Raw genomic sequence first — 27,471 nt, 5'->3', positions numbered from 1 at the left:
TTTTTTTAATGAGGAAAATGAAGTCATGTGGCTTATGAGAAATAAACCAAACATGTATTACTTTTTAAATTTTGTTTCATTTATTTGGCAGTAATATCCAAACCCCCCTGCTTCAAAAAAATTACAAAATCAAGTAAAATAAGTGCACTAAGGAAACCTACAGAATACTGATAAACTTCACACACGTACAGGAGGGACTATAGAGGGAGGAGTGGGACTTTTTTGTTGGTTGCTTAAATTTGGCTTTTTGGAAAAAAAAAAATGCCTTCCCTGCCCCTTGTAGTCTGTACAGCAGTTGTCCTAGAGGGCAATGGCTGAAGTTCAGCACTTTCTTCCCCAGCAGCCACGTCACCCTGCAGGAGTTAGCGACCGACCAGCCTGCAGCAAGGTACAGTCTGGGCATGGCTCAGTCTGGGCTGCCCTTCCCCTGTGTGCAGGGAGGTGAGATGTTTCAGTCCCCTTTGGGAACTGTAGCCCTTAGAATGGGCATCGCTTTTCACAGCTGCACGTCCCTTTGGGTGCACGAGAAGGAGGGAAAGACTCCACAGGCGGTAGCCCTTTCTGTGGAGGCATAACTGCTGCACTCCCACCCTGCGGCCCCAGGCCACCCTAGGGGCTGTTGTATGGCTTCTCAGAGAGCTCAGCTTGCCTTGCTGGAGTCTGCAGCCCATCCCTCCACCTTCAGTGCAAGAGCAAGCTCTGTAAACCTCAACCACCAGCACACGCCTCTCCTTCTACACCCAGAAGCCACCCTTGTTTAAACTGCACATTCACAGCAGACAGGAAGGGGACTAGAGAACATATCACATTGTGCAGCCTACAGAAGCCCTTAAGCTGTGGATTCACCTTCCCTTCCTGTGCATGCTCTGGTTCTTAGAGTTGGAAATATTCCTGACTGAACAAGATGTTATCACCATCCATGGAAAGCCCTTAAGGCAAGCTGTTGTGTTTTCTCTAAGGCACTTTAATGATACAAGCTGGAAGGAAGTGAGCTGGGAGGCACTAACTTTTAAAGCAGGGTCGGAATAAGGCAAAACATTTATTAACAATATTCCTCTGACTCCAGATCCAGCACATAAAGCCCTTTCACTCATACTGTTGGGAAAGAGCAAGGCTATGTCTAACGGGTGCTCCTATTTCACCAAGCACTTCTTCCAGTGCCACCAGAACAAAGAGTGACTTCATCCCAGTGTAGCATTGCCCACATTACCCTCAGTTCCTATGGACTCATTCCCCTCAGCTGCACAGGTGACAGATCAAAGGCAAATCCAGGCCCTCATGAGAAAACCCCCCCAGCTTCCTTCTGTATTTATGATGCCAGAAACTCCATAGCAGGGTACATTATGGTTCACACTGGAGAAGTGGCACTATGCCAAAGTCAATGGAAGTCCTCTGGGTTCACATCAGGAAAAGAGCTCAAAGACCAGACAGCCTTTAACACATCTGGCTCATGGGAAAGAGCTTCTTCCCATTCTTCCTCTCCAAGGAAAGCACCGTGCAAAAAGGAGAAGGTTGGGACAAAAGTCCTGCTGCTCTTCACTCAGGCAGGACATGGTTTTGTAGATGCAAGTGGAGTTCTGTTGGAGTAAGCACCAGGGACTGCAAGTCACCCAGCAACAACTGCTGAAGTTGCTCACAAACAGAAAGATAGAAGTCACAAGCAGTCATCTCAGGGTACATGCAACTGCTTGGGAAGCACAGCAGGGGCATGAAGGGAATGTGGATGTTCGGGTGTGTATGAACTACATTTGACAATGGAAAAATCAGCCAGGCTTGAGGCTACAGAGGTGATGATCAATAAAACACCATTTCATTTATATCTAGGACCAATGCTCTGAGAAATGGGTCAGATGACACTAACCCATGAAGGGATGTGAGAGTGGTCAAAGATGGTCTGATTAATGACACTGTGAAATGTCTCAGTAACAAGGCTTCCAGCCCTGACTTCAAACTCATACCTGGAATCAAAGAATAATGCTGCTGCCTCACCCCAGAGGAAGATAAAAAGCCCCAAATGACGGCTGACAGCACAACTATGCAGTTTTCTATGTAGTTAAGCCTTTTAAGATACTCTGCTGATGGAACTGCCTGGTTCCTCTGTCTCTACACTGTTTGCAATTCCCTCTGGGCAACTTAGAGAGGCATGAGCAGACTTTGAGCACATGGTCAATGCTAGCTAAGGGAGTGAGAGCTAGAGAGCTGCAGTGTCCATCCATGTCTGGTGAAACTAATTACATCCAGCTCTGTCTCTTCTTCCCATGAGGGACACTGCTATCCCCAGTTGGGGAATACCCTGTAGTGCAAGGCTCACAAGTTGCTCGTGGTGTTTGTGGCGGCCGAGCGCAGTGCGATACAAACCGTGCATGGGCATTGCACTGTCAGTAACAAAAACCCACACGCTGGGTTTTCTTGAAACATCTAGAGCTACAAAACATACAAAAGCAGAATTACTACCATAGGAAACAAAATAATAAAAAAAACCAAACCAAAACAAAAAGGGGGAGTCAGCATGTGAATGTGATAAGAAAAAATTAAGATAGCACCTCTAAGGAGGGGACAGGGAGAGCAAGAGTGAGATGAGGTCAAAAGGAACCATATTGTGTTGGAGCCCACGATGTACTGGAAGAGCTGCTGGGGAGAGTCTGGTGGAAAGCAAGGAGGAATGTGCTGGACTCATGCCAGCAGCATGGCACCATGACTCCCAGGTGTCACACCAGGCTGAGCAGCTTTGAGGAGCTTGATCCAAAGGGTAAGATCCTTGGCTGATGATGCCCTGCAGCACATGTGCTCAGCCACAGAACTGCCAGGCCTGTATTTCTGCAGCCAAGGCTGGTGCTGACAATGGTATTGATTGAAGGCCCCCTTTTCTGTCCAGCACTGACCTCCGTCCTTTCCCCAGATCCAGGGGAACAAGAAATCCCTGTTAGTTCTTGGAGGGAGCAGCTGTCTGCTCTGGGGAAGGGTCACAGAGGCTGCTGTGAGTCCCTCCCAGCCTTCCAAGGTCCCAGCAATGAAGCTCCCTGAACAGGTGGGCTCTGCTCCCCTTTCCCGGCCCCATTCTCTGTGTATTACAAAACAAATAACCCATCGCTATACATGTAAATATCTGTGACTGGGCAACTGTAGTAGACACTTGTGCATACTGAGATCAGCACTGGAGGACAGGGTGTCAGGATGGGCCCATCCTCCTGGGCTCCTCCGGTGTGGAGGCCCCTTACATCTCCTTGGTGCTCATTCTCTTGGTCTTCTCAGCCGTCTCCTACAGAAAGAGAGTACAGAAGTGAAGCTCTGCACTGACACAGGAACTGGTAGTGCTCTGAAACCTTTGGTCCATCCAGAGGCAATGCCAACACTGGCTCACACCTCAAAGCCCCGCACCTGTATTTCTCCACACAGGCAAGAGATCCCCCTTTACTGTGCTCTCCCTTCTACCAGAAGTCTCCAAGCGACAGAAGCAGAGGGAACTCCTCTAGCAAGGCGAGACTTAGTGCAAACAGACCTTCCCAGCCTTATGCTAACCTGGTGCTTCTGCAGTTCCTGAATGTATCTAGCCACCTCCTCCTCAGTCAGATCTTGACCAGGTCGGTGTCTCTGAGCAGGGCCCTTCTCATTCCTCCCTGCAAACAGAAACAGAGTTTATTATCATAAATAGCAAATGTAAATTTCAGAGGCTGAACCAGGTAGAACCAAAAGAGGCAGGTCTGCCACAGCCTCCCTCAAGTTTAGGAAGGCTTTACTGGAGGAAGGTATGGGTTGGCTTCTTAGAAAAGAGAATGGGCCTGGGACTTCAGCACCTGGGTGCCCAGCCTGTCTTTGTCTCTCCCTCACACATGATTGATAATAAAACCACAAGGAAGAGGCTGCATATTATTTAAAAAAAACCACCTATCATTAGTTCAAACATCTTGGCCTCTTGTAGGGAATAAATGGAAGCTCAGTGCTGTCCAAATACAGTAATGATGCCTAATGAAGAGGTAATTTTGCTCTTTTGCAATTTCCTGATGTCTTTGGTTTCATTATTCCTTTAAGAATAGCCTCTAACCCCTCTGCTGCTCTGACATGGACAGAAAGTCAAGGAATTGTTATCCCGTTGCATGCTTCTGCCATGGATGCAGGGAACAAAGCAGGCAGCAAGAACAGGTGTTGCATAGCAACTTTGAATGTGGCTTCTGGGGAGGCAACAAAAGGAGTCTCTAAAAGTCTCTCTCAAAAAGAGACCTACCCATAGCTCCTCTGCCAGTTCTATTAATATTACAGTTATCTTTTCTCAGGTGAGTTCCTGCTGCCAGAGCCAAGTCTGGGCCGAGGTGATCCTGAAGCCTCTGCTGCAGAAGCCCAGATAAACATGAAAAACTCTACGCACACTGCTGCTGTTCCCCTCTCTCCTACTCTGCCCAAGCCACTGACTATAAATGTACTGCTGACAGCTCCCGCACAGCACTGAAACAAAGCTCATGCAAGGGCCTGGTTTCTAGGGAAGAAGGCCAGAAAAATGCAGCAGAGTGCTGAGAGGGTGGACGTGGCTCCTTGAGAAGAATCCATACATTTCCCAAGGCAGGGGAAAGGTGGCTTTTCACTGCCCCTTTGTGAAAAGGCAAACCAGAGAGTTGTTGTTCATAACCACACTATGACTTCTGACAATTGCAATTTGGCTGTGCAAGCTTAAGAAGGGCCTCCCAAAGGAAGAACAAACAACCCTGCCTTACTATGAACACCACCTTCCTTCATCACTATTATTTTCTTCTACAGTTTCTACAGCAAGAACTTAAAGTGCTTTCTTGGCATTGGATGAAGTCTCCTATCTCCTCTCTGGGGCAAGGCAGGACCCTAGATCCTACTTTACAGATACCATAAACACAGATACAGTGAGGATACAGCCACATATAAAGGAAAGCTGACTTGTTCACACCTACATATATGGTTGCAGACAGCGACCTATTTGGTCTGCATGTGCCCCAAGCCAGCTGGATGCAGAGTAGCTCTGGTCTGGAAGATTTGGTGCTGAATTTTCATGACACCAAATCCAAACTACAAAGCCCAGCAGCATTGCTCCCAACCCAGTTACACACTTACTGACCTCTGGAAAAGAACCAGCTTGGGTTTGACTAACATGGTGAGGGTTATGCAGAAACCACCCATGGAGAAGCTGAGGAAAAGCTGGAGAGAGAAGAACTTGGGTAGCTGGTGCCCTCAGACAGACAGAGAGTAAGAATTCATTTTGTACAAAATCAAACACAGTGACTGTCTGGAGAGCGTACGGACCCTCGCACGTCATGGCAGTGCACACCCAGTTCCCACAGGCACAGACGCAGCGGTTGCACTCCACCTGGGTCTCTGCTCCGTCCTCATAGGTTTCATCTTCCAGGGCACACTCTAAAGAGGCATAAGACAAGGGCAGTGTTTGTGAGTCAGCAAGCAGGCTAAGGACAACATACTTTGGAGATGCCTTAAGAGAGAGAAGAGGTACGAGGTTTTGGAGAAGCCTTCCTTCCTTTAACCACCAAAAGTTTCATAATGACTGAAATACTAATTCTGAATATGCTGTGTGAAATCAGCCAAAAAATAATTTGGGAAAGTCAAAAACTTCATTTTGCTTACTCAAAAGAACACATTTCAATTTCTCAATTCCAAATCAAATGTCAATATTGAATTTGTTTGAATTTCCTAATCTATTATACAAAGAAAAGAAATGAAAGTTTGGGTTATTTTGAAACAATTCCTGTTACAGGCTGAGGTTGGCATTTCTGATTTCTATATTTTCTGTTGTCTTGAAAAAGGAAGGGGAAAAAAATCAAGATTTCTCATTTCAGCTCACATTTCTTCTTACAGTTCTATTATATGTTTAAGTCAAGGCCCCCAAAGCACTCAAGGGCCTGTATGGTGTTAAGTGATAATGTGCTGACGATGTGTCCTGGGGGAGGTGCAGCATCCCTAGTTTCTCACTGAAACAGGCAGCAGAGGGTTCAACTTAATATTCCGTAGAAAGCATGGCCTCTGTCTGCTCCTCAATGCCACTGCAGTGGGATGTAAATCTGGCACCTCTGGACCAGCACCCCCTGAGGAAACAATGAGATGACTGGCTAGACATGCCTGGTCAGCAGAACACTAAGCTGCTTTCACATGAACTGTAGCACTAAGTAGGATTTGGAAGGACAGTGAACTTTGAGATGTTCAGAGAGGCTCTCTCTGTGAAAGGCAGAGCATAGCAGGACTTTGGTCTGATCTGACTTTCCTAAGTTATCCAGGCGTGAACTCCTCACATGATTCATCTCTGCACTGTTAAATACATGCCTTGACCTTAAAAGCATACCATGCCCATTCGACCTATGTCCTTGCTTCTAAAATCCAAACCTTTCTCATCACGAGAGCTGCGAGGGCTCTGGGACAGAAAAAGCAGTACTTTGGACAATGCAGGGACAAGGGCTGCTGTTGGATGAGGCAGGCACATATGAAAATTATTTCTGGGAGTGGAGTTACAGCATCCCATGTCTGGCCCAAAGCTGGTCTCTTTTCTTTCTTTGCTTCCCAGGACCTCTTTTGTTCCCCAATATGACTGAGGAGTTCCTACTTTTCTCTGGTGGATTGAACGATGGGCTGAGGCACTTGAGAAATTCATTGAAGCTGAGCTTCCAGTCAGCATTTTCATCTGACAGCTCGATGAGGGCATCTACGCAGAGTCCCCTGAAAAGAAACACAGAGGCATGTTCTACACAGAGCTCTACTAGGCTGGTCCTTGCTCTTCTGTCTTCAGAGTACGGATGAGTAAACCCACTAATAACTAGAAAGGCTTTGAGATGTCTGGCAGAAGTGGCTTCTCTAAGGAAACTTCACTGGATACATAGAAAAGAAAAACAGTCACAAAATACTCTCTGTCTGGCGATGGGCTGGGCAGTGGGGGGATATTCAGAACAGCAGGAATAGGACATCTACATCTGTTAACATCTATGTGCTGTCACACGACTAGAGATGCAAGCACAGCATAACCACAAGCAGCCTTTTCTCCTCATTATCTCACACACAGTGGCGCACACAAAGAAAAAGGGAAACTTCTCAAACTACAGGTTGTGTATAAGTGGTGTTTTCCCACCACGTCTTCCTTCTACTAGATCTAACTGTTAGGCAAAAGGTGAGTGAAGTCCACTGGAAAGCTAATTTATTAGGAAATAAAAAAAAAAAGAAGATAAACTTTCTGTCACCCAACTCACCTTTTGGCTGCACACGTACTTGTTTTAACACAAAAGAGGGTGGGAATACATGCCTAATGTGAAGAGTAGGGGTGGGACTGCCCTTTTTGTGGTGTTCACACCTAAATAAGTGAGAAGCCACTTCACAGACAGTTACCTTTGTTAGTGCAAGCCTTAACTAATATTTATCATGAGTGGATTTTCATGCCCTATTCTACCACATCTGCCTCCTGTCCCTCCTTCTGGCACCCTATCTACCACCCACCTGAGCAACTTGTTGGTCTCCTGGTCCATGTAGGTGGTGATGTTGACAGCAGTCTCATTCTGCTCCACAAACTTCAGGAATTCAGTGGAGTCCAAACGAGAATCACCATCATCAAAGCTCTGTCAGGGAAGATGGGAAGATATAAGAGAGTCCGATTTATCAGTTCAAGATACCCCTCCTTTTCCCCTCTTCCAAAAGTACTTAGCATTTTGAAGCTTTAGTGAGACAGGTTGCATCATCCCTGTTTAGCACAAAAAAAGAGACTCATTGAAAAGCAGCAACACAGCCATACTAGCATCAGAACGGGGGAGATATGATCCTAGCCTTCTTCTCACAGATAAGCTACACTGCCTCTCATTCACCTCCTGCTGCTTGATTTATGGCTCTAACCCTATTTCTTCTCTTTGTTCCAGTCAGCTCTTCGCCTTCTTACATACCTCCTGCCTTAAAGCAGACCAGTTGCATTCAAGGAGGTGTCAGCTTTCCAATGTGTGTAAATCCAAGGCTGTGCCTGGACTCTGACAGTGACGAAAGGGAAAAATCACAGGAAGCAATTTTCTGCTGATACCAGAGAAGAAACAATTTAATGCAATAGCATGACGCCTCATCACCAACTTCTTAAGGTCCTGACAGGACTCCTGGCACTGAAGAGCAGCTATTTTAGCCCCAAAATCCTGGCTGTAGTCCCAAAGAAGTAATTGCATTTTGCCTTCCTGTTTGGAGATGTGACACCACAGTGTTGGGCACTCAGCAGGAACTGCTGTGCCCCATCAGAGACAGCTGCATTGCTATGAGGGGAAAATTAATCCTGCACAGACTGCTGCCACCTAATTTTTGCTGTGTGACTTGGGGCAGGTCACCGTGGCTCCTTGCACAGTGCTTCCAGGAATGCTGAAAGAGACACTGCCTGTTGTTATCTCTATGTGGTTTAGGAGAAACCTGTAGGGCTAGGGAAATTACTCTGTATCCTGCATAACTCCTCCACTAACATGTCAACTTCTACTAGACTTTGAAGCCTATTGTGAAAGCAGATGCAGTTCTCTTAATGACCCAAACAGTTAAGTGAGTTTTCTTGCCTTTCAATGCTATGGTCTTCATTAAGGTGTTAACCCTCCAAAACAGAGCAGCTTCCCACTACTGGTGTTGCTCCTCTTGAAATAATGTCCTGCCTGATGAACAATGCACATCCCAGTGATCCTCACAAGTCAGGCTTTCAGGAGGGAAATAGCTTAATGCCACATCTACAAACCTACCCATCAAGGGGAAAAGGGAAAAGCTTCATGTCACCTGTGCCTCCAGTGTTTAATGCATGCAGGGCAGGAATCAGGCCATTTGCAGAGCCCTGCAGCTTGGCACAACAAAATTCCTCCAGAGACAGTGGACACTCATTGATGACACAAATTTGTGTGTGTTTGAAGCCATTTAGTTTGCTTTGCCTGGATTTGTCCCAAGTTGTTCCAAACCCTGAATTCTGCCTTAAAAATATTTCAAAGCTTTAAGGGCTGTTGATAAGATGGATTACCACCCCAAAGAGAATCATAGAATCATTAAGATTGGAAAAGACCTCCAAGATCATCAAGCCAAAGCTTTGATCGAATACCACCTTCTCATCTAAACCACAGCACTAAGTGCCACGTCCAGTCATTTCTTGGACACTTCCAGGGATGGTGACTCCACCACTTCCCTGGGCAGCCCATTCTAATGCCTGACAACTCTTCCAGTGAAGGAATTTTTCCTGATGTCCAACATGAATCTCCCCAGGCACAACTTGAGGCCATTTCCCTTTGTCGTGTCACTAGTTGACTGGGGGAAGAGACCAACCCCCACCTGGTACAACCTCCTTTCAGATAGTTGTAGAGAGAGATGAGGTTCCCCCCTGAGCCTCCTTTTCTCCAGGCTAAACAACCCCAGCTCTGTCAGCTGCTCCTTATAGGACTTACTCTCCAGACCCTTCACCAGATTTGTTGCCCTCCTCTGGATTTGCTCCAGCCCCTCAATGTCCTTGCGGTGAGGGGCCCACAACTGGACACAGGACTTCAGGTGTGGCCTCATCAGTGCTGAGTACATGGGAACAATCTCTGCCCTAGTCCTGCTGGCCACACTACTGCTGATACAGGCCAGGATGCCATTGGCCTTCTTGGCCACCTGGGCACACTGCTGGCTCACGTTCAGCCACTGTTGAGCAGCAAGCCTAGGTCTTTCCACCAGATAGCTTTCCAGCCACTCTGCCCCCAGCCTGTAGCATTGCACAGAGCTGTTGTGACTCAAGTGCAGGACCTGGCACTTCACCTTACTGAACCTCATACCATTGGCCTCGGCCACAGAAATTCCCCCCTTGGTCCAAGTAAAGGTACTACTTTGCCATGGAAACTTTCATCCAGTGGCTGGGATCAGTGCTCCAGAAAAAGTAGGACTGTAAAGGGAACATGAGGCTGCCTGCCTCTGAGCTGTGGCCATGGGATTTCACCAGCACACTGACAGGTGTGGGGACAGTGGGTGTGACTGAGTTGTGCAGAGACAGTGGAGCAAGCCTGTGGCTGGCTCATGCATTTCAGCAAAACCCACGACCTGAGGAGACTCCGCAGAAGTGGCTGAGGGGGAACTGAGCAGCTGCATTCAGCAGGACACCCCAGCTTTTGGGTGCCGGCCGGCGCTGGCAGGAGTGCCTGAGGCAGTGGGCCACAGGCGGGTTTGCACCGACAGAGCAGCATCAATGTCTGCAAATGTGAAGATGCTCTCTGGAGCGAGGGGACCAGCTCTTCTGTCTCACCAGGGGGTGCCATTGCCATGGCAAATTTGCTTGCAGTGCTAAGTCCTGTCAGGCACCATTAATCTCTCGCTGTCAACAGCTTATGATTTAAACACTCTTCCCTTTTCCCCACCTGCTTCTCCAGCTCCATCCTGAATGCTTTGAAGTCTTTATCAGGAGCCAGCTGTGAGGGGGAGGGACACAGCAGTGCATGTGGCAGGAGCAGGGGATCTACTGGTTACAGAAGGGTGTGGGCATGGGCTGAGGGACAGACTGACAGAGAGGAGGAAAGAAGAACAGGATTATTGTAGTGCCCAAGACTCGAGGTGGCTCCCCTCACTCTGCAGAGCACTAGGGAACTGCCAGCTCTCAGCCACAACTGGGATATACCCCTTGAAGCCCCCCAACATCCCCTATACCCATCTCAACATGGCCTTGGGACTGTCTGGAACAAAGGAACAGCAGCCACTGCCCCAGTTTCCCACATTTCTATCACTTTCACCCATAACTTTTTTCTTCTATCTTTTGTCTCCAGAGGTTAGTTCTCTCCCCTGCCACAGGCACACCTGGGTCTGCCCTTCTCCTTTTCCCCAGGGCAGGTCAGACACCAGGATCCAGGGATGCTCCAAGTCTGGTTGTCACGAGCCATGTCAGTGGCTCTGTCAGCAGCTGCTGCAGACAGCCTGTAACACATCAGGCTGTAGGACATATCAGACCACCCTGACCCCCAGTTAGACAGGCACGTCACACACTGGAGCCTCTTGGTTAGGGGCACAGCAGCTGTTTTGCATCAACAAGGCAAGAAATGTTCTCTGGGCTCTGAGGCAGCTGCTGCTCTACTTGCCTTGAAATACTTGTCCAGGACTTCGCTGTAGTTACTGCCCTTGGAGAACCACCCGTCTGGGATAATCTCAGCTTCCAGCCACTGGATGACGCGGCGACGAAGCTCGTCCCTGTCCGACTGGTAGCAGACAACTGTAATGGAAGACAGTGAAGCAGAAACAAAAACAAGGGTGAGAAAAACAAAGTCGGCAGAGAGACCACAGAGAGAAGACTGGAAACAAAAGCCAGCCAGCTCGCCCTGATGGCAGACTGCAGCCCCTCTGTCCTTGGAGATACACCACTTCAGATGCAAGCAGAAGGGTCATGTGCTGACTGGTGGACGGGCTGCGGGTGACACCGTGTGGCAAGGCTGGAAAACAACACTCCTGTCAAAGTTCCTTTTTTTTCTTCCTCTCCCTGAGGCTTGTGGAAGAACAACCCGGAGCTGACTCATCTTGGTGTGAAGAGTCCCAGACTGAGGGAGGAAGGTGACTGACAGTGTCCCCAGGCTTCCCGAACTATGCAGAACTGGCATTCAGCTGTCAATCCTCAAATACCAAAACCTCTATCTTCTGCAAGGGTGAAGACTACCCTGAGCAAGCCTTTCTATTATGCTATTGCCAAAACTTGAATTTTAGGGCCTGTTATCTCAGGAGATTTTGTTTCTTCAAAGTCCTAATTTGTCCACTCTGACTGGAAATGAGAGGAGGTCAAGTTAGACTTGTTCACTCACAGTGTTTGCCAGAGTCACAGGTTTCTCTATGTGGCTATCACTTTGTGTGCTAGTACCAAACCACGCATTTAGATGCAAAATGGAAAGCCTAGCTGTGAGTTGTCATCCCTGCCCAGAGGTCAGTGAAGCCAATACAGGAATCAGTGTGCATTCATATCACTTACACACACTAAGATCTTCTGAATCCAGTGACTACAATCACAATCAGATGGATAGATAGGAAAAAAATAATTCTGCATGTTTAGTGTTGAACTTTTTTAAAACTGCTTTAAATGGTGGCCATGCTCTGACATGATCCTTCCTCTTAAGACTGCATGAGAGTTTGCTCTCATCTGTCCTAAGAAGTTGATTATACAGCTCCAGCACTTAAGAGGCCATGAATGGGAAAAGGATGCCCTGATGAAGGCACAAGTCATGGCCCTAAAATCCGTAGTCCTAGTACACATGGTAATATAAGGGGAGAAACCAAACACAGGGAACCAGAGACTTGTCATTTAGGTGATAAATCATTTAGGTGACAGAGAACCATTTAGGTTAAAAGAGACCTTTAAGATCATCTTGTTGGCTGACGGTAAGAGGCAGTTCAGCTGTACCTCCTGACTCCCCTGACAATGCCCCACTGATTGCCTAGTGCTGCCTCTCTGCCTCTGCACCCATTAGTTCACCACTCCTAAAGCAAAGTCTCCTTTTAAAAGAGTGCTCTTGGAGTTGGAGACAATAGCTCCACAGTTACTGTCTTAGATCCCTGATGAACTAGGTAAAAAGAGTGCTCCCTCCTTCAGTCAGGGTGATAAGCACAGTTTGTGTCCCCAGGGACAAACTGGGTTTCATTGGCCCTTGTCCATGCTGAGTCCCTGAGACATCCCAGCACAGTGAAAAGCCCAGAAGATGTATGAGCTCTGAAAGGTTACCCAGGAGTAAAGAGTGGGGAAATCATATTTCAGATGATTTATCTACTCAGACTCTGCTACAGCCAGTGCAGAGGAGGGACTTTTACAAAGAGCTGTGCAACCCCTCCCCAGCACATCGTCCTGCCCATTTCCCAGTGCATACAAATGGATACAGAGGCCTCAGCCAGGAAGGAGATGGCTTCTTACCTGGGCTTGCAGCTGGATTCTCAGACTTCTTCTCTGTTAATGGAAAGACAGAAGAGGACATTCCTGATGCAGTGTGAAGCAATATGAACCTCTTCCCACCCTGGGTGCCACTTGGGAAAAGCAGAGGAACTTGGGAATCTTTGGAATTATGAGGGCCATATATATTGTTAAGGGACTGGAATCCCCTAGACCTTGAGGGGAGCCTGAGGACAGTTTAGACTGAAGAAGAAAAGGCTCAGGGGAACTCTCATCAATGTTTATAATCTGATGGAAGGAAATGAGAAAGAGTGCACCACACTTTCACCCATGGTATCCAGTGACAGGACAAGAGAGTGAGGGCACATATTTAAACACATGAAAATCTGTCTGAATACAAGAAAACTGTGCAGCTCACGTGGGTGTGAGTTAAACAGCTGCACTGATGAGGCAAAATCGGGCTCCTAAAGTTCTAGAGATCCCTCATGAGCATGGATGATAGTATGGGCTTTGGGGGTTTATCCTGAGAGTATGACCTTTTGTCAGCAGGTAAAGTGAAACTCTTACCTGTCTGAATCCACAAGCTCAGAGAGAGGCAGGCAGGAGCAAGAAGTTGCCCTGCTCTCCTGAGTGCTGCCCACCCCCCCAGGGAGACAATAGCTCCAGGATCCCACCACAGCCATGGTATCAGGGTTTTGAGTGCACTTATGAGGGCCCTAATGGCCCTGCCAGCCTCACCTCAGACCTCCATCCACACTCTCTACCCATGAGCCCAGGGGCTCCATTTCATCTGATGTCTCAGCCCCTAGGCCTTGCCTGGGATTATTATGTTGTTATTATTATTATGCCTGTCTCCAGGTTTGTTGCAAGCACTCTTGTACCTGCCATAGAGCCTCTTGTTCTAGGCCCTGACCTGGTGTCTTCCCACATTGATTTCAGCCCTGCTATAAACTGCATCACTACAGACTTGTCTGGAAATTACTGGCCTGTGCCTGATTCTGGTTACCATCCCCAGACCTAATTTCATGACTTGATTTCGGGCCTACTTCATCACTACTAACTTGCCTGGTGACCTGGACTCTTGGTTGAACCTGGCTATTGTTCACAGGCTTGCCCTGTTTACCCCACTCAGCAACTGTGGGACAAAGTCTCAGCTGGTGAGGCCTCTGCCCTTCCTTGTTATCATGCTTCCCTTCCAACTCTTCCTCCCTTTGAGTGTAGCCAGTCCTCATCACCAGGGTTACCTTTGCAGTGGCCATCGTAATCCACCTGGATCTTGGAGCCAGTGAGACAGGCATCACGGTGCAGCTCACAGTGGTTCAGGTATGTCTTGCCATTGCTGCCACACACAGGCCTCTTGTGAGGTTTGCATTGCTGTGAGAGAGCCAGAGGAGACAAGCATTTTACCTGCCTCCTTGGGACAGCTACAGGGAGGCAGGTGAGTCCCACCATCAGCCCAACTCAACAGAAGCCCTTGGCACAGTCCCCTTAAGCCTGTGTTTGGAACAGGCTGAATGCACCCATAATCACCCCAGAAAAACCTGCACAGGAAAGTCTGTGGCTGTGAGTTCAAAGGTTTCACTTTATCCCAGTTTCAATCACCACCAGCACAACAGGAGTCTTTCTTAAAGCAGAACCCTGCAGAGAAATCAGTGCTCAGCATAAATACTAAGCATAATCCCGCAACTGCTGCTCCATGTGCCATGCACATGCCTGCCCAGGTGTGTTTCTGTGAGTCTGGTCTGTGAAACTCTCCTTGCTTGGCTCCACTGCATCTTTTTGTAGACTCTGCTCCATCTTTCTGCAACCGAGTGCAGAATAAACCATCAGCCACGAACACACAGCACAGCCACAGCAGAGAGTGAGTTCATCGGTGCCACCGTTCAGGCTGTGGGCTTCTTTCTTCTGTTCCTTTTGGTCTAGTCAAGCCTACCTAGAGTGACACTCTCTTCCTGCAAATAGAACATTTCACTCTCCAGTGCTCTGGCTGGCCATGTCAGACCTGCAGCCTCTGAGGGGAGTGGGAACAAAGTGTCACATGCCCATTCCCAGAAGCCAGGCAGAAATGGTTTGAAGGCACGGGACAGAGAGGTGTAGGGAGACACTGTGTCTCTACATCTGTGAAAGACTCTTCTAATCATCTCTGGCTCCCTTCTGGATGAAGCTATTCATCCTCACAGCACTCTACCACAATTATTTCCACTTTACAAAAGCTGATTTTTAGTAGGATGCTTGTAACCTCCTCAAACAAGATGCCTGTGAGGGTAGCCTGTCTTGGAGCTCGCAGACCACTCCCTAGAGTGCCCTTCTAAGCCAGCTGTATATCTATACCCTATTGGGCTTTCCCAACAAAAGACCTCCAGCCAAGTTTCCTGTGTGTGTAAAGACCCTAGGCAGTTCTTCAAGCAGCATAGCTGCAAGCCCCAAACAGTATCACGACACTGGAAACAATTCTGTTGTTTGAAGAGCCACTGTGAATTTGCATCTGCTCCATAACAGCCACAGCCTTATTCCATCATGGGATCCTTCCAGCGACAGAAATCCAGCTAGGGAGTGATGGTGACACCTGTCCCAGACTCAGAACTTGCCCCCATACCTCAATGCAGAGGCAGGTTGGCTCTCCCTTCTCAGTCACTGCACACTCCCGACCAGCTCCACAGAAAACATTGGCACAGATCTTGGATTTGCTCCTTGGCTCTTCCTGCAAGATACAAAGTAAGAGACACAAAATACATCATTACCTGGAAGAGCAGCAACACAGTTTTAAAAAAATTTAACAGGTATCAGGACCAAGGAGCACCCAGGTGGTAAGAAGTGGGTGATAGAACAAGAGAGACATGACTGCAATAGGTGAACAGCTCAGACATGAAGCAAGAGTAGACACAAGAATGAGGGCTACAGTCCCAGCAACAGAGGGCTTCCTTGAGGTCATTCCTGGAAAATCACCTAGGAGAATTGGAGCAAACATGAGCAAGAGGAAATCTAACAAAACATCAAGAATAATTTGCTCATGTCAAGGACTGCTGTCTTTAAAATTTTTTTTCGTGGAGGGTAGGGAGCAGAAATGTCTTTGCTTGAAACATTTAAGAAGTAGGTGAACATATCCCTAGAGAAAGCTGTGATACCAAACAAGTGGAAGAAATTGCCATCAGGCACTAGAGATAATGCCCCGTCATAAAAAAACTTAACAAAACCACAGGACCCATTATCTTGCTTCCACTGGTCAAGATTAAACACTTCAAAGGACGAAACACTGTCATAGATAAGATAATTATACAGTAACCTACCCATAGTGAAAATTTCTTCCTGGTCTCTGACAGCCTGCAGTTGACTTATGCCCTGTGGCACAATTTATACGCTTCACAGTTTTCTCCTAGCCAAAGTTTTTCCCTTTAACTGTCAAATCTTTTTTTTTTTTTGAGTCCCACTTCATTCCTAAACTAGTGACAGCTAACATGGAAGATTTCCACAGGTTAATCATGTTTTCAATAAAACCACCATTTACTTTTATCAGTTTACTGTCTTTTTTTGTATAGACTTTTAAAAGAGAAGACGGTTCCAGGGGTTCAGACTTTGGAGACCCTGTTTTAATCCCCTGCTTTGTCATTAATTTCCTTTGCAACTCTCATTTCATCCAACATTTTCCACTGGTACATTGAGTATCTGTCTCAGGCTAGCCAACTGGCTTCTGTCACAGTTTTGTATCGCAGAAAGAAGACTGAGGAACATAAGATAATCAGTGGGGTAGGTCAATCACATCTGCTGTGTTTCTCCCCTATAATACACAAGGGTTTTTCCATCTTCTCATCTGAGTATTATTCTTAACCTCTGCTCATTTGTGGTTCCTTTGTACCTCCGTTATCAACTTTTGAAAGTAGATAATGAAAAAAGGAGCAGAACGTGTTTGAGGAAGAGGCATTATTGATAGATAAAATGATAAATTCTGAGCACTTTTTTTCTCCTGTTTCTTCTTTATCCTAATTCTTTTTCTTTGTTGTTATTTTACTTTTAAACCACAATTTCACTGTGAGTTGCTGTCTTTACTGAACAGCTCACAGAGACAGCCTGATCGTTTTTTGAATGATCTTGCCCTGGTCTTGAGAATAGTTTTTCTGCCGGTCTACTGCACAGTTCATAAAGCCCAAGAAGGTCTTTCCAAAGCACTGCAGGATTCCCTCCAGGTTCACATAGTGACAAACACCTTTCCTACTCTCTGCAAGCATTCCTACTTTGCTGCTCATCCTCTAAAATACAGTATTTGGACATATCAGTCTTAGCTGAAAAATGTATACCATGTCCCAGGCCTGCTCTCCCCATGAACATCCTCTGTTATCCTCTGCCTTTTCATCTCCTTTCACATATCGTTTCTGAGCTACAAAAGATACACTATCCCTTCTCCTGCCTCCACCTCTCCCTAGTTACCTTGTAGTGGAGGGCTGGGGTAAGTGATCTGGGCACTTCTGGAGTGGGATGGGGCAACACTAGTGCTTCACTGCACAAAGTAACCTCATGCAACTCAGGACAGGGAAGGAAGAATAACTCATTTTGCAAAATGTACAAAATAAAAACAAATTTTACCAGGCTGTAGTCTGACTTAGGGCACTCAGACACTTAAAATGCACTGTAGCCACCAAAGTGCTAATCCATTTAAAGGGGTTTGAATCATGTGTCAATCCCTTCACCAAGCCAAAGACCACAAAAAACCAGCTAAACACAGCTTTAAAATGCCACCCTGTAATCCAGGTGCTTGGCAATAGATGGCAGTACCCTGCCTCTCCCTACCCATGGACTGGCAGGGCTGCCAGCAGCAACCTCCAGCACATGCCACCAATGCCAAACCTGGCTCTTGACTCCTGGGCTGAAACTTATAGCACTGCTACAATTGCAGCCAGCCTCAACGATCATCCACAATGACCTAGCTCAAGACTCCTCTCCCCATGCCAGCTCACTTGGAAACCTGGCCTGTGATGTGGCTGTCTTGGCCACAGCTCCCTCCACACAAGTGCCAGAGCCCAGGAGACATCCCACAGCTCTTCCACTGGGACATGGGCCAGGGATGCTGGCAGGGTGACACCACCAGAACACTTTCTGAATACAACCAGCCACCTGCCAGGCTAGGAGACCACATTACTTCTGTTTTTTCTTATTAATCAAAGCAATACAATTTGCTGGTTAATTCTTCTTGTTGCTTTAAGCTATCCTAGGTTAGCAGGGGGTTGGAGCTGGTTGCCACATTCCAGCATGGCTTTCTCCACCTCAGGGTTCTGCCAGACAAAGAAAGGAATCAAGCTGCTCTGCCTGCCTGCCCTCTCACTCTGCCACAGGGTTTTTCAGACCCAGCTTGCTCCCTCCTGGAGTCTCTAACTGTGACAGCAGCTACTGGGCTGTGTGCTGGCTCCACCTTTAGAGAAAACCACTCTCAGCTTCCACCCCAGTTCCCTCAGTTCTCTGTGCCTCCCTTCATTGCAATGCTCACCCCACAACCTATACTTTATCCATCTACAACCTACCAACCATAACCCCTTATAGGCCTCTGCCTCCCTTCCAAAATCCTTTAGACCCTCACCTCCTTCCTTCACCAAACATCACATCTCCTACCAGATAACTACCTGACCCTGCACCTGCAACTTGACCCACTGTGGCACTCCTCTGCCAGGCACTAGGAGCTGCTGCTACAAATCCTGCCTTTACCTCTGCCAGAGCCAGAAAATCCTTCCCTCCACCAGCAAGCACACAGATGAAGTTAGGAGTTACCACTGCTCCTGCTTGGTACAGCCACATAGCTCTGAGGTGGTTTATGGCACACCACCACAGGGTGGGAGCACTCTCTAGCAGCTCCTGGCTGCCTTCCCAGCAAACACTGGAGTCTTCTGTGTGGAACTGGGAGTGTAACAGAGATGGCGGTGGGTGAATGGACAAGTACAGTGGGGGTATGTGAATGAGGCTTTATAAACTCCCAGTTCTCTGGTGATCTCCCAGAAGCTACCAGCCAAAGCAGTTTCTTGTGGCAGATATTTTGGTCTTACCTTGGACCTTGTCATGTTTGCTTTTTATCAAGCTCCATCTGCAAGGACTCATGTAAGTGAGGATGGCAGCTGCCATTTTAATATTAAATAGCTCATGTTTGCCCCTGCCATGTAAAAGCTTGAAAATATGAACTGTAAAGTTCTAAATGAAACGTCATATACACAAAAAAAGACTCCACAGTGTTTCAATGTTGTTGCCCTTAAATTAATTAATGTCAGGATTTGGGGGCTGGAATCACAGCTTTTATACTACTTCCTGCCTGGCAGCTGCCACTGCCTTTTGTGTCACCATGGGCTTGGGAAGTGTCACTCGTTCCAGTACACAGTGAGCTCGGGCAGGCGGAAGGGAAAGGGCAGGGAGTCGTTACTAATTGCTGCACAGTGGCATTTACACCACAAGCCTTGACAAGGCAGTTCCTCTCTTCTGCCTCGAGTGAGATGCCCAAGCTCTCTCTCTGTTTGGGCAATGCTTTTACTTACTCCTCTGCTGCCCAGAGAGCAAGTGGGAAGGTGTAAGAGCAGTGAGAACGAAGCCGGGGCAGGAGTGTCTGCGGCTCTGGAGCGTCTGCCATGGCACAGGAGCACTCCAGCTCTTCACCTCACGGCCTCCACAGAGGGATAACCTTCCCAGACATCTTCTCTGGCAAAGACCATGGAGAAAGCTGTTCCCAACAACTCACGGGCAGTGTCATGTACGTACAGACCAGCTTATCTGCTAAATGGGGATGGGAATGCACACTGCTTTTGGAGGGCTGGGAAATGTAACCGTGTGGATGAAGATTCTTGTATGTGAGTGGGCAAACACTAAGCAGAACACCTGAACTGACAGTGCAGCAAGCCACGTGCAATGCTTCTGCCTCTTGCTTCTAGGGAGCAAGGAGGAAAAAGAGACATTTCCAAGGCACCCACAGGCAAGAAAGCGCCGGTGGTGAAGGATCACCATGGCAACCAGCAATGCAGGGCCTCAAGGTGGAGAGCTAAAATTAGGAAATTAGGCAGCAGAAAGGGCTGTTTCTCATCTCCAGCAGCATCAGGTGCTTAGGAGTTGGACTACCAACACAGAGTAAGTGCAGATGCCAGGAGCATTTCCGAGTCCCTGCCTGCACCCAGATGTCTAGGACTGAATGTGACTTGACACACCAACATGGTGCCCCATGTGGGTCTGCATGGAGTCACAAGGTCCTGTGAGGTGCTGTGCCTGCTCTGCACTGGTGGGACCACATGCAAGGAGTGTGGTGTCTGCAGCAAGACGGACAGAAAAGAAGCATCATGACTCTTTGCCTTGGTGAGGGAACTGCTCACTGCAGCTCTTCCTTGGCTGCTCCCACCCCTGGCCCCTGCTGAGCTATGACTGCTGTCACTTGGTAGGAATGGGGCTTTCCCAACCAGTCTGTGAAAGCTGAAACCATGAACAATTCAGTGACAAAACACCTCTGTAAGGAAGAACAAGCTTCCATCTACAGAAAAGAGCTGTACAACCAGTTCCATGCCCATGGTGCCTCACTGCCCAAAGGGAGCACCAGGGATTTGTGCCATTACACGTATTCTGGGAAACAAGTAGGGAGATCACCCTGCTACGAGGTGGGGAGTTAACACGGTTCAAAACAACCCCTCAGATGACTTTCTCCTTTCTGCATATCTTTCTATACAAAATCTCCTCTTGGAAATCTCAAAAGTCTTTTTCTCAGCAGCCACACTGCTGGAGAAATACTACCTACCGTCATGCTCCTACTGACACAAGTAAAAACCTTTTCTGCTATCAGCAGTGATGGCAGGTTTTTTGCCTCTTTTGGCGTCGCTTTGTGGAAATCCATAAATCGACTTGGCCCTCACATAATTCTCTGTGCTGCATGCTGTAAAATCAAGGTTTTGTGGTTTTTCCTTGTGTGGTGTGCAAGGAAATCAAAGTGCTCTAAAGCTGCAGCACTGAAAGCTCCTATGGGAGGTAATCCCATGTATTATACAAACACAGATAAGGCAAAACTAAAGGGCACCAAAATGATGTCTGGTGTTGCAAGACACACACAGATTCTCATGTCTCAGGGAAGGCAGCAGCAAAAGCTGGCGGGAAGTTTTCAGATATAACCAGTACAATTCACAATAGGCTCCTTCCGTGCAGACAGGGAGAAACAAGCTGTGCAGCTATGTATTTCAGCCAGTCCTGCCTACATCTTTCCATCCACATCCCTTTTGCCTGTTCCCTGCCATGACTAATGGGAGTAGGGATACAACGGGTCTCCAAACATGCCAAGGTGCCACCTGTAAACAGCACTGCCTGTACAATTTCTAAACCAACTCAACATCCAGCCATGAAATCTAGCACTTTATCCAGTTGTTGTCTTGGCAATGTCTGCTTCTCAATGCTGAAAAATTTGGAGCCACAAGGCACTAGGTCAACAGTGTAGAAAGCTGAAGTGAGAAACTATATCCCCTGACTCCCAATCTTTGTTCCCGTTGTGGGGCTGGGAGGGAGAAGCACTGCAATGTGCTGCAACATTCAAAAGCAGAGGGCTGGGCAGCAGAGCAGCTCAGGGGAGTCAAGAAAATTTAGCAACTCCTGGCACTGAGAAAGCATTTGGCTCCTGCATTTCATCCCATTACCCAAGTGTGCCTCTGAGCAGAACAGCTCTTTCAGCAGCATGCCCTCCTGCAGAGCTCTGGGAGAGCAGATCCCACTTTTGCTGGAGGGCAGGAACAGGCAGCCAGCTTGTCACCTCTGGTCATTTGTGCAGCTGGCTTTGGCAGCACGTTTGTCCTGTTGTTCTGGTTTGCAACTAACAGGAAAAGCATTCGTCCCTCCCCACAAACCTGACCTAATTCCTGTGGCAGCTCCCTGGATCCTCTAACACTCCGGTGTGATGGGGCGGAAATTTGGCAGCAGCATAAACTGAGCAGATTAGCGTGAAACAAGCAGGCACCCCTGACATTGGGTTTGCCATAAATAGATAGGTAAGGCGAACATTGCAATTTCTCTTCCTTTGGGCTATTGCCTCAGGATATCTGCAGACTCTGGAAGAAAACCCACACAAATTACCCTTAATATCTTACTTGGAAGGTTTGAGATTCATTTAGCAAAGATAAGATGGAGATAAGCCCAGCTAGTGGGCATTGAATCATATCTGATTCCCAGTTCAGCTCTCCAATAAAACCTACATCCCAGGACATCATAACTGTAAGGATGATACAGTAGGTTTTGAAATGATCCATAGCCTCTACTCTCAAGGAAACCTGCTGTCAGGGGTTGCTGAACACACTGGTGCAGGCTCATCCATTGCACACTTCCTCTGGTCTGGTGTTATGTGGACTCAAAGTGGCACCTTCTGGAGCTATCCCCTCCCCGGCCCCAGGAGTTCCCCACCCTTGCTTCTGGGAGGTACATGGTACCTGTCCCGCTGCTCAGACCAGCAGAGGTATCGATGGGCAGCTCAGAAGGCTGGAAAACAGGTTGTCTCCAAGCCAGTTAGTTAAAAAGGAAGAGATGTTTGTCAGACAAAGTCTAGACCAAGGCTGGCTGCCCCAGGGGACTGTGACCAGATGCATTTGACAACATTCCCAATGATAACAATATCCTATTTGAAGGGTGTCAGCATGAGGTCTGTGCTGGATGCAAAGGGGTCCAGCGCATTTAAACTGCAGGATTCTTCTTCACCCAAATCCTAAAACCATCCTGCAAGCAGCAGAGCTAATGAAGCCCAGTTTCCAACAGCTCTCTCTGCACGGCCTGCCTGTCAGTTAGTTACAGGGCAGCTCATGGACTCCTTCCGCAGGGGAGGTCTTCACAGGCCCCTCTCATTAAGCCAGACACCTAGAGTCACAAAACCAGCTGGATCCCATTATCTCAGAGGCCTCCACCGCTTTATCAGCCGTGGTGGAAACAGGCTGATAGAGTCAAGACTCGCTGGAGGCCAGAGACAGGCGGGCAGACAGCCTGCTGACATAGCTTTGCTTCCTTAGGGAACCTGGCTGTAATTCCCTTCCAGAGCCCCACAAAACAGCTCTCTGTCTCGGCCTCTCATCTTGACAGACTCAACACCACTGCTGCCTGCAGTCCTGAGGGCAGGTTCTCACTCCAGCCCCTCTGTTATGAATCCAGGCCCCTTTCAGTCTCCTCACCACTGACTCTTGTGCTCCCTCCTCAGTGTTTTCCTCGTGTTGGAGGACAGACCTCATCTCTCTTCCGCTCCCTCAGAGCTTCCATTGCTAAGGTATTCCAGCCAGCTGCAACTGAGGGCTTTGAACAGCCATCGGGACACAGCGCCAGGAGCTGCTGCACTCCCTGCAGGATGTCTTCCATAGAGGAGCACGTGCCCCAAACAATAAATCCCCCACGCAAAGACCTCAGACATAATCCAACCCTCTTATCCAAATCTTTGCCTGTATCTCCTTCTAGTCTCAACTGACACTCAGGACTGGCCCTTTAAATACATCACACAACAAAGTGCAACCCTGTAGGCTTTTGAATGTTTAACAGATGAATATTTAATGGCAGCTGACTTTTGCTAATGGGAAACAAGCCAGAGCATACATCTCTACCCATGCAGGGAATCAAGGAGGGTTCCCAGAAAACCTGGATCAGAGACACAAAGGCAATAGAGGAAAGGAACTGCAACTCCCACAGCCCAGAGAAGGTTCCCTCTCTGCAAAACCTGTACCTCACCCGTTTGTGTGTGACCTTCCCTGACTTACTGGCTGCTCCATGATCCATGAACCACGTGCCCATCATACCAGAGCAATGAGCAGGAGAGTGGCTGACCTCTGTGATAAAGGGGGCCCATCAGGTCAGTGACCTCTGCATGGGGCCATGGAAAAACAACATTGCTCATGGAAGCTTGTAGTAGGAATTTGTCCATGGCTCTATAAAGGAGAGGGAGATGAAGATATCTGATGCTTGTACTGCTACAAACCAGACTGCTTAGGCAGCACTGCCTTGCAGAGTTTGGCAGGGTAGATACAGAGAGCTCTGCCTCCCCACTGACCCCTGTGACTACACAGCCTGGACTGCTGGCAGGGACTGCAGCCCTAACACACCAGCCATGGCTTTCTCACATTCCACAGTGAACAGGCAGAAGCTGGTGCCTGCACAGAAAGGGAAGCAGGAATTGGGAGGAAGGAGGCTTTTCTCCCTACAACCTAATCAAGAGCAGAAAGGCATCTGCCAAACAGCTGATGTCTCTTACAGCATGATGCTGCTAACAGTTACAGAACCAGGCACACCTCTCAGGGACTCCATGGTGCGAGGACTCTGTTTTCCCTTTTAAGCTGGAAGGAATGTCTGTGCTCTGGCCCCCACAACCTCATATTTTCCACCACAAGGCAATGACTGGTGAGGCCCCGTTAAGGGAACAATGACATGAGAGTCTGGGAAAGAGGAAATCTCTACTGCAAACAAGTCTGGAAAATGGCTGCTAGAAGAAAGGAAGCTTGCATCTGGCAGTGCTCTGCGCTGCAGCCTCATTCAGCTGCTTTACAAAAACGCTCCTCATACAACTTCCAAAATGTCATGGCCCAAAACTACATTGTCTCTTAGCACTGCTCCCTCCACCCATCCCTGCAGCACTTCTGGAATAAGGAGCTCGATTCCCTCCTGCCGCATCATGTGGTGAATCTGCCAGCTTTTCCACAACCACCAGGATCTTTCTTGCTAGCACTGGCTCCCAGCAAGGCATAGAGGCAGGAGTTCAGAGCCTGACTGATCTGCATGTGCCAAACCAGCTGAAGAGGCTTCAGCTGTGAGCAGGGCAGAGCCAGTCCCATAGGAGAGGACGTGGTGCTGCTGCTGCACCATGGTTCTTAGGGGGAGGAATCAAGTTAATCACTTCGTATTTGGATAGAAAAATAACCCTCATGCACAGGGAAGCACCTCAGTGCACATGAAAGGTCCTAAATTAAGTTAGTTCCACAGTACCTTTGGGATGAGATGGGTATCATCCTCCTCATGTGACAGACTGAAAAAGACAGGTCCAAGGGAGAAGATTTGCTTAAGAATGACCAAAAGACAGCAGCTTAGCTCCCTCTGCATTCTAGTCTGGAGCCAGGACCACTTCACAGTCTGATACACAAGTCATACTCCTCATCTGGGGCATGGCTTTCCCTCCCAGATCCTGACTGCCCTGGGCCAGGCTCTGTTTTGCCAAGGCTGAGCTTCTGGGAAATGCAATTCTCCATCTTGTTTTGTTTAAAACAAAAATAAAAACAAGACCAGCACTGACTCCTGAATTTCAACAAGAAGGGGCCATTCTGTACTTGGTAGCACACAAGACAAGTCACAGCACCTCAGAAGCGGTCAACATGGGAGTGTGAGAAGGAGGAGGATGAGGAAGAGTTCATCCTCAGGGCATGCAGGCAGAGCTGGAGCACTGTCCCTGGCCTCCAGACCAGAAAAGAGCTGTGGACCACAGACTACTGTTAAATTAGCAATTAAACAGATGCCATCACCTCTTTCTAAGCACACCCAGGGTCAGCTGTAAATGGAAGGTTTCTCTGCCAGATGGCATTTTCCCAATGGCATGCTCCTTCCCCTGCAGGATGCAAGAAGTCAGTCTGCAGAGTCCAGCACTTCAGCCCTGAGATCATCTGCCCCATTTTGAGGTGCACTCACTCCACTGCCTGCCCCCCACCCCCCTCCCATTACCCAATTTGAGGCAGTTTGTGTCATATACAGCCTCAAATTTTCCCTTTCCACCCCTACTTCTGTGTTGACCCACAGCTCCTTCTGTATCATGGCAGTCCCTCTTTTTTCATCCTTCATCCCCTTAGTTTCCCACACTCTGAAGTCCTGCAGATTTTACTGGTCGTGCCAGTAAGTTTTGTTGCCTCTTTTCTCTGACCAGTTGGGATGATTTATTTCTGAATGGCATCCAAATCTGGTGTATTTTTCAGCCATCACCTAGGTCCAACAGAGAGAAGGGAAGAGTGAGCTAAGCAGTGGAAGGCAAGTTAGAATTTACAACCCTATGGCATATCCACACCTCTTCCAGTAACTGAATACACAAGAGGAATGTAGATTGCAGGAAATGCTGAGGTTTACCAGTAGCATCCAGCTTCTTGTGCAAGAGACCTCAGTGGTTTTGTTCCCATCACTGGAATGGCAATCCAATTGCAATGGATTTGATGATTCCTATTCCAAGCTGTGACCCTTAGTCCTTCTTTATTTGCCTTCTACCACAGCACATTGCAAAAAAACAAATGGAAATTGCTATGTGATTGGAGGGAAGCATTGAGTCAGCCTCAGAGTGGGGGAGAGAGAATGAGAACAGAATTGGACATAGGCCAGTTTTGCACTTCCTAACTTCTAGTCTTGGTGAAGGATTTGCTCAGATCCTTGTTAATATGGAACAGCTTCAGGGCTGCTCCACCCAATGGCTCTGCTGGAGATGGCTCTGCAAGAGCAGATCCCCAGGGGACAGTCATTCCTTTCCTCTGAAGCTTCTTTACTATTTGAAAAATCATGAGACCCCCTTTACACAGTTGGAACAGTGAGGAAGGGTCAGAAAACCTCCCATTATTAGGCATTATTTTGTCTAGACAACTTTTCTTGGCCTTTGGTATTGACAGAGCACCCTATTCCTGAAATCATACAGTCAGGAATGGTTATCAGACTAACGGGAACCCCTGAAAATAGAAGTGATGTAAAACAAACCTGCAAGAGGGGAAAAGTTTGGGTAGGCTGGGGAACTAACCTGGAGGCTGCTCATCAGTGGTACGTCTGCCAAAAAGGCACAGCTCCATCAAAGGTTAAACTGTGTCCCTGTAGTCAGAGGGAGCTGAAGGCAAGTCTGCCAAAGCTCTATCATACTACAGTCTAGAAAATGCAAACTAGGATTTCAGGAAGCAGAGAGATGCAAAGAAAGCATTCTAGGTTCTTGTAACCTCTGTAACCTTGTAACCTTTTACTACTGAAGACCTGACAACTGGCAGAAAAGCGTGTGCACCTGAGCTTCTCTCAGTTGGTTAGAGCATGGTGCTAATAATGCCAAGATTGTGGGTTCAATTCCTGTATGGGCCATTCACTTAGGACCTGGATTTCATGATCCTTGTGGGTCACTTCCAACTCAGAATATTCTGTGAAATCTGTGAAATTTGTACTGAAAAGAGAAGAAAAACACTGCTGCAAAAAGAAACATGGGAAGGGCTGCACAGACACACGGGGAGACACGTGCACGTGTTCTTCTCTACTCTCAGAAACATCACATCAGCAACACGAAAATCCCATTTAACTGCAAGGGCAGTCACCAACAGCCCCACACCGTGACCAGAGTAGCAGTGTTGGGCCATCTGGGACCCATCACAAGGGGAACTGTGACCCCTGAGTTTTGATCAGCACATTCTTTTCAACTCCTGCTGCCCTCATTGTCTTTCAGAAAGCCTCCAGCCCACGCACCAGCACCTGAAACCGTCCTGGTGTAGAGCTAACACCATTTCACAGCTACCTTGGAGAGGCTTCCCTCTGCGGTAGGGAAAGCTTTCTAAGTCTCTCTGACTTGTGCTTAATGGATGAACTCTTTACTGAGACAGCCAAGAGGAAGCTCCAATAAGGTGAGAAGGCTATGAGAAAACTGGCATCATCACTATGAAATATGCTACAAAATCCAATCACTATGGCAACTGCCACAGCTGGAA

At 47.8% G+C, this 27,471-nt stretch overlaps 1 protein-coding gene across 1 annotated transcript in view; it reads right to left on the bottom strand.

Annotated features, from left to right (window-relative positions):
• Positions 1-57: 57 nt before the first annotated feature.
• Positions 58-27,471, bottom strand: part of FSTL1 (follistatin like 1) — a 53,903-nt gene continuing 26,489 nt past the window's right edge. Inside the window, exons 3-11 of the mRNA XM_051779975.1 lie at positions 15,423-15,527; positions 14,071-14,200; positions 12,851-12,883; positions 11,043-11,173; positions 7,450-7,568; positions 6,569-6,681; positions 5,263-5,373; positions 3,520-3,617; positions 58-3,259 (exon numbers count right to left, since the gene is read on the bottom strand). Of these exons, the coding sequence (XP_051635935.1) occupies positions 3,215-3,259; positions 3,520-3,617; positions 5,263-5,373; positions 6,569-6,681; positions 7,450-7,568; positions 11,043-11,173; positions 12,851-12,883; positions 14,071-14,200; positions 15,423-15,527 (885 nt within the window). The 3' untranslated portion in view covers positions 58-3,214. The remainder of the gene's footprint in view (positions 3,260-3,519; positions 3,618-5,262; positions 5,374-6,568; positions 6,682-7,449; positions 7,569-11,042; positions 11,174-12,850; positions 12,884-14,070; positions 14,201-15,422; positions 15,528-27,471) is intronic.

Source organism: Manacus candei, unplaced genomic scaffold, assembly GCF_025592945.1.
Source record: "Manacus candei isolate 608988 ecotype Guabito, Panama unplaced genomic scaffold, ASM2559294v1 h1tg000014l, whole genome shotgun sequence".
Classification (NCBI taxonomy): domain Eukaryota; kingdom Metazoa; phylum Chordata; class Aves; order Passeriformes; family Pipridae; genus Manacus; species Manacus candei.
This window is presented reverse-complemented; position numbering and strand designations above follow the sequence as displayed.